This window comes from Copadichromis virginalis, linkage group LG13 (assembly GCF_057382275.1).
Source record: "Copadichromis virginalis isolate Kocher_CV1m ecotype Utaka linkage group LG13, C_Virginalis_male_GT1.1, whole genome shotgun sequence".
Classification (NCBI taxonomy): domain Eukaryota; kingdom Metazoa; phylum Chordata; class Actinopteri; order Cichliformes; family Cichlidae; genus Copadichromis; species Copadichromis virginalis.
Window position 1 is genome coordinate 12,214,317 of NC_140630.1, and position 7,820 is coordinate 12,222,136.

The following is a 7,820-nucleotide window of genomic DNA, read 5'->3' on the forward strand; positions in this document are numbered from 1 at the left end:
TGTTAATTTGATTAATGAGAAGAGATATAAAACAGAGGAGCATGCTTTTTAGTGAGGAGTATCCTGATTGAAGGATTCTTCTCTGTATAGTACAAACTTTAAATTTCACATAGCTAAGCACAATTTAACAGATAAGCAGGTCATGCTTGTAACTCAGTGACATTTCTGAATCGTTATGTGAGAATTTTATTTCAGTAAAAGCTACAGAATGGCGAACATAGTTATCTCCCTTTGTAGGCGTGAAGAGTAGGGATGGGTATCGTTTAGGTTTTATCCGATATCAGGACCAAACCGGTGCTTAAAGAATGGAGAACACAAAATTGGTCCAAAAACCTCTCATGTTCAGCTGTTTTTTTGTAAAAAGATAACAATGTTAGTCTTTTCTGCAGCTGTAGGGGATTTATGGTATCCCTCTTGGCTGGAAGCAGTGCTTAAACAATGGAAAAAACACAAACTTTGTCCAAAAACCTCTCATGTTTAACTGTTTTCCACTTTTTCTTTGGTCATTTTAGCCTTTTTGGCCAGGGTGAAGGGAGTATCTGCCATCAAACAAGAAGACAGCCGCATGTAACTACGACGGTGTTTGCTAGTTCACCTTACATGCGTTAATTTAATAACGTGCTTAGTTTACACACGAACAACATTAAGCTACTCACGCAGAGAAGAACGGCTGTTGCTGCCATCATCATCCGTCTGCTCTAAAAGAACATACGTACCTGGGCCCGCCTACTATCCTCGGAAAGGTAAAATGATTGGCTAGAATCCAAAGTGTATGATATCTCAGGAAATAAAGCACCGAAATAAAGCACCGAAATGTGCGCTGCTTTTCTGTCTGGTTACTACCGTTCATGTAAGAACCGGTGCCATTATGGCACCGGATACCGGTACCCATCCCTAGTGAAGAGAAGTCACGCTGACTGTACGTCACTCGGGCGATGACTTTTTTTCTCTTCTGCTGGTAAAGATTACTGTGTGCTTTTTTTAATCTATCAAGGAAAAGAGGATATTGTTGTAATTTAACACAAATTAATCAACATCAGGACACATTTAGAAACACCATTTTAGAGGAAAGGATAAGTGATTGTCATTCATTAACCTTGGTATGACAGAAAAAAAAAACACTGGCGAGATTCAACAGGAAATTGAATTTCCAGAGTAGGAAAGAAAGTGCTTACAAGAAGACATTAAGAAACTATAGAAGTGGCAAGGATGATGGAGAAAACAACAGTGATAAATGTGTCTCATTTGCAGATTTTTTTTCTTTCTATGATATTAGAAATGAATCAACAAAATATTCAGTTTGCACTCAAGCAGTTTACTGAAGTATAATGCAGTTCTATAAAATGGGTACATTTAAAGTGGTGATTATAGTATAAATGGATCTGTATTGATTTTTTGTAGAATATTACATTACGCTGTTTGTTAAATGATGCAGTTGCTAAAGAAAGAAGTACACTTCACTTCAAATACCGTGTGGTACAAAAACATCAGCTTTTAAGATTTTTAGCTGTAACATTTATTTTTGCGTCAAGATGAAATTTCCAGTCTCGAATCTGACAGTGAGATATGCTTTTAAAGAAGGTAACAAAGTATAATATCAAAATCGACCCCCCTCCCGCAGCCAAAAACCCCCAAATAAACAAACAAACAAACAAAAAATACAAATGAATCACAACAAAAAAAGCACAAAAATAATATTACACTTAAACCAAGCAGGCTCCAAACAGGTAAATGATACATAACACAGTTTACAGCTATCTACTGGGCAGCACAGTGGTGCAATGACTGGCAGGAAACTCCACCAGCTGCCACCAGTCTTTCTCCGTGGATTTGCGTGCTCTCCTTGTGTATGGGTTTTCCCTGAATACTCCAATTTCCCCTCACAGTCACAGCCTAACCCTAGGCTGGTGTTGGAGAGGGTTAAGTTGAAAGCAACACTAGTGTTTCAACCTGAAAACATTTCTTTCTGGACTTGTGCACACTGATATAGTTTCCCTAAATTGTTTCCTCAAAGCTGATGAATCATATTTGCCACTGTCTGCTGCAAAGGTATACATATGCATTTTGAGGAATTTATAACAACTATTTGCTGAAAGCATAAAGACATTAGCATCATCATACCTTTCTTTAAATAAACAAATACTTAAATAAGGATTTTTAAAATTTCCCTTTAATGATGGAATAGCCCTTTCTTGGCCATAAAACTGTTTACAAGTCAGCTATTAAATAACTTTTTAGCCTCTGAAAATGTGCAAAAGTGGCTTTAAATAAAAAACAGTTAATACAATACTTTTTTTTAACTTGTTGCAATGATGCAATACTTCCATGGGTTCTGTGTGCAGGCGGATGGAGAGGAGGATCCAAATGCGAGACTCTGAGACTGAATTGAAACTGAGAGCCTTAGCTTTATTGCTGGTGATAAACGAAAACATGAACTGAACAATGACACTGAGAACTGAAGACACAGGCATAATTCTGAGGGCACGACACAACACTGAGCATAGGAAAACACAGGGCTAATATACACAGGGTGGTAATCAGGGAATGGGCAACAGGAGGGAGACACAGCTGGGAGAAATTGGACTAACGAGACAGGGGGAGCAAAGCTGCACACACTAACATAAGACATAGACTTTCACAATAAAACAGGAAATAAGACACAAGGACGCAGACTAAGAAACACATCATCCTCCTCCTCATCATCATCATCATCACAAGCACTAAGAGAATAAGAAAACAATCAAACACACCGAAGTAACTTGAAACGCAGATTCATCATAAAACCCAACAAAGCACCAGAGAAGCATAAAGAACAATCCATCATTCAAAAATAAACCAAAACATAACTCAAAATACTGGGTCAAACTGACCCAGAACCGTGACATCATGTCGTCATGGGCTAGATCCGTCACCCAGCATTCTGTGCTTATATTGTATTGCTGATTTCCTATGTTAAAATAATATCAAATTTATGTGTTATTCTTAATTTAAGAGTGTAGTTGAGTTATTTCGTATTTTTTATTACTTATGAGCAGTGTTGGTCAAGTTACTTGAAAAAAGTAATCAGTAACTAATTACTGATTACTTCCCCAAAAAAGTAATCCCGTTACTTTACTGATTACTTATTTTCAAAAGTAATTAATTACTTAGTTACTTTTTAAAAACACGATTTACAACCTGAATAGGTGATAAAGCGATAGATCTTTCAGTCCAATTCTACTTTTTCTACATAATCCATCATACAAAATGTAATCAAATGGAAAAGTCTCTTTTTAAAACTTGTTTTATTAGTTTTAATGTTTTAACTTTATGCATCAAGCAAATATTTAATTATATGCAACATTCTCTGACTGGAAGAAATTTGTTTAATATTTAAACCTATTTTCTGCACATTCCAGCACATAATTATTTTTTTTTGTGTTTATACTGACTCTTTCAAAAAGATGCAAGTAAAACAGTAATAAAACTTGAGTCTGTGGTGGGGACCGGTTTCCTGCATAATTTGCATAGTACAGTTTTCTGGTCCATGTCAGACTTTTCATAATGAAACCATTTCCATGCTATTCCCTCGTTTAGGAATAAGGTCCTCGATCTGTTGTGACTGGTCTCTCTGTTTGGAGCTTCCTCGTTCTGCCTCATCCTCGCTGGCCGTGCTGGTATTCCCTGTGCCTGCATCCACGTGGTGACTGTAAGCGCCCATTTATAGTTACTTCATGTTTTTATTTGATGTAACTTGTTTGTTACATATTCTGAAATTTGATGTTTGAGAATAATGTGTTTTGTCATCATTTCAGTTTATCTTGAAAAATCTCAACATGATTTTCAGCTTTATTGTGAAAGGTTTATGTGGAAATAAGCAGACGGCGGAGCCACACGCTGGGTTTACAACAACGTGTAAAAATAGTCACTTGTCCATCCGTAGTGTAGTTATTTTAAATATAAGAGAAAGAGAGAAGTTTAAGAAATTAATATAGCCACTACAGTGACCATCAAAATGATGAAAAAATTTGCCGTAAGCAGTTTATTTTGCGACACCACGAAACAAATGATAGCTTAATATGAAACGATAGACGTTTTAATATCGTCATCCGATATATAATCTAGTAATAATACAAATCTAGTATTATTATTAGTTTGTCTTGGTTGAGTTTTTAGTCTGGTTGACGTTTCTTCTATGCCTCCTTGTCTATGTGGGTTCTCCTTGTTCCGTGTCTCCCCAGTACGTCATGTGTTTCATGTCTGTGTGTTCCATGTTGTCAAGCTCATATTGTCATATCTACGTGCCATTATGTTTCCTGTTTTATTTTGAAAAGTCTCGCGTTCCATGTTCAGTGTGTTTACTTTTGCTTCCCCTGTGTCTTTCAGGTTCATTTGTGTCAGCTGTGTTTCCAGGTGTTTCTAACTCCCTCAAACTTAAATACACAGAAGGGTAATTCTGTGTATTTAAGTCCTCTGTTCAGTGTCTGCATCTGTTTTCCAACTTTCAGGTACTTCATGATTCTGTTCATGCTCATGTTTCATGTTCATGTTTTTCCTCATAGTTTCTCGCACTCTTGAACGTCATTCGGGGCTCCTAGTTTAGGGAAAACTAGACTGTTTTCCCTAAAGTGGGAAGACAGTCTAGTTTTCCCATTTTAGGTTTTAGTTTTAGTTTTCACCTCTGTTCACTTTTGCCTCATTTTGTATTTATGTTTTTGGCCAAGAAACGACGCACCTTTTGTTAAAGTGCAGCTCCGTCTCTTCTGTACGTCTGTACTTGAGTTCGGATCATAAACACAAAGGCTTCGCAGCTGTGACACATGTGCAGTAGCTAAATTGCAAAAACTAAATTTTAAACATTTCTTAGTCACTGCCCTACTTTTGAAAGAGGGAAATTAGTTAGATTTTATTAGCTATAACATGGCTCCCCAGCCATGTCTTTATTTTTCCAAATCACAATCTTTCCCTAACAATTAAAATAGTCTTGCTGGCAGGCACAAATGATGAAAAGTAAGATGGTTAAAAACTTAAAATATTGTAACTGAACTTAATAAATAGTTGTAAAATCACGACATTGTTTGGTGACCGACACTTCTGTTGATTGCAAAAGCTGCCTGCTTAGGATTCATGAGGAAAGCTTATTATTTAAAAGTCACCACCAGACACTTGATTTTTGTTAAAGATAATCCGATTAGTGTCTCTGTGGAATTGGCTGCTAAGCTGCTTGTCTCCTTTATGTTACTGGAATAGATAAAATATATCAGTAGGTAGTAGTAGTGGTAGTACAATAAATGGACAGAAACATAGTTTTCTTTCCTTACCTCAAACCAGGGGTGTCACTAGGTTTTAAGGACAGGGGGGGCTTAGCCCCCAAGAGATGCACACGACATGAACGAACGTAGTGAATGAGCACAAAATTTCACAAACAGAAAACAAAGACTGAGAAATTGTTTTCCTACTTTTTTGGACAGATTAAACATCCTAGGCCACCAATAGATCTATTGTTTTATTTCAGTCTGCTTTATAATACAGTACAACAAAAAAACAGAGGAAATGTGTTTGCTGCATCAATAACAAGAAAAAAACTGAAAATAAAAAAGTACATTTTTCTGGCTGCAATCACCAGTTACTTGGTGGGTGGAAGCATCAAAGAATGACGTCTGTTTTTAAGAGTGGCAAATCGGTCAATCACTCTGTTGTGACTCAGATGCTGAAGCGTGTCTTTTTCAATAGAGATGACTGCAAGACTGTGAAGTCTTTTCTGACCCATTGTTTGACGCAGCCAGGAGTGCAGCCGACGCAGTGCACTAAAGGACCGTTCGCACGAGCAGCTGCTGACAGGCACTGTTAGGGCAACTTGGATGGTTGCCTTCAGAGAGGGAAACATGTCTGAATCAAGGAGGTTGTACACAGACAACATATTTTTGGGTGGACATCCAGCCTCTGTTTTCCGGGTAAGAAAGTTTCTGGCCACCAGAACCTCCTCTTTTTTCAGGTCAAGTCTGTAGTGCTTTGCAAGTTCATTCAAGTGTGGTTCACTCAAGAAGTTCTCAGATTTAGGACTGCATGCCTGGACGCCTTTTAGCAGCCCTGCATCTACACTGCAAAATCTTTGATCAAGCTCGCCAACCATCCGATCCACACAAGGGAAAAGTAACTCTCTTTTCAATGTGTCTGAGTTGTTCAATTCAGTGCGTGAACCCACAGTTGCCTCCAGGACAAAATCCTCCATTTTCCTCTGTTTGTGCCTTGTCTTGGCACCTGGTTCAGGGATACTGTGGGTGTTACACAGGGCCTTGGTTTTCTCATACAGCTCTGTAGCAAATGCATCTGAGTGTTTGCCCTTAAGTGTGTCACACACAGCTTGTTTGCAGATAAAAGCTTCTGCCAGGTCTAAAGTCTCTTTCTGCAGGAATTTGTGGAGTCCTTCGGTTACAGACAGAATCGACTGAAACATCAGTAGTGCATAGACTGCTGAGAACTTGTAGAGCTTTGCTCTGAGACCAACAGCTATGGGGGATCCAATTGCAGATAGGCACTCCAAAATGGCAGGCAATGTCTCAAGAACTGCACTGATTGATCGCAACTGACATGCCCAGCGAGTGTTTGAAAGTTGCACAAGCTCAGTTTTTGTCAATCCAAGCTTTGCCTGAGTCTCCATGAACTTATGATGATTGACTAGGGAGGTGCTGAAGAAAGAATACACACACTCCAACAAGCTGAAAAGCTCCACAGCCTCTGGGACAGCCTTGCAAGTATTGCACAAAACCAGGTTGAGTTGATGAGCACAACAATGCACATAGATAGCCTCAGGATGGAGCCTTCTAAAATGTGCTTGTACACCTCCAGTGGAGCCACTCATAACGGCTGCACCATCATATGTTTGTGCTACACACTTAAGCTCTGCAAGACCATAGTTTTGGATCTGCTGCTGAATCTCATTTGCAATGGACTGGGCATCAAATGATTTTATCTCTGCAAGTGCAAGGAAACGCTCCTTCACTGCCCCCTCTGACACGTACCTGACACAAACAGCTAACTGCTCTGCCTTTTTATCCCTTGCCTCATCCACCATGATGGAATAGACTTTAGACTTTGTCATTTCAGATACAATGACACTAGTAACTTCCTGGGCACAACAGTCAATCATGTCATTCTGGGATGTTGGTGAGATATACTGTGCATTTGATGGGGGATTATGTTTTTGAAGAAAAGGATCAAACTCCTTCAAAAGCTCCATGCACGCAAGAAAATTCCCTCTGTTTGGGCTGTCTTCACCTTCATCATGACCACGAAAAGGGAGTCCCTGTCTCCCTAACATAGAGGTGACTGCAACAATTCATCTGAGATACTCTCTTCTTTCGACTATCTCACTCACATTTGCAGTTGCTATCATCTGTGCAACGTTTCCCTGTTTGCTAGTTCCCTGGTAGCTTTTCCATGTAACAACACTGTCCTTATGTGTTTGTGCCATCTCATGCTTGCCAAAGATGACTAAAGCTTTCTTCCAGTTCTTGCAACCGTTACTGACCAAACTATCATGTTTGATGTTTTTGCCAAACACTCTACATGGGAAGCAGAAAGCTGCATTCTGGTTGACTGAATATTCTAACCAGTTGTGCTTTTCAAACCAGCTGTGGTTAAATGCTCGCTTCTGTGTACCAAAAGTATCATGTGGATAGCTCTTCAGCTTCACCTGTCTGGGCCCTGTGTCTTTGTCACCTAAATCAAACCCTGTAGTAGAATGAGTTGCTGCAGCTGCTTCATCATTTTCCCTCTCTTGGCCTGTTTGCTCTCCTCTCTCTGTAATAACTTGATCTTCCTCTGCCTCTCGATCTATT

General features: G+C 39.0%; 1 protein-coding gene across 1 annotated transcript; it reads right to left on the minus strand.

The window, feature by feature from the left end:
* Positions 1-5,472: 5,472 nt before the first annotated feature.
* On the minus strand, positions 5,473-7,517 carry LOC146695298 (zinc finger MYM-type protein 1-like). The gene is made up of 2 exons (XM_085477328.1): positions 7,383-7,517; positions 5,473-7,181 (listed from the first exon to the last, which is right to left on the minus strand). The coding sequence occupies exons 1-2, from the start codon at positions 7,451-7,453 to the stop codon at positions 5,606-5,608; spliced, it is 1,647 nt and encodes a 548-aa protein (XP_085333454.1). The 5' UTR covers positions 7,454-7,517; the 3' UTR covers positions 5,473-5,605.
* Positions 7,518-7,820: the final 303 nt, after the last annotated feature.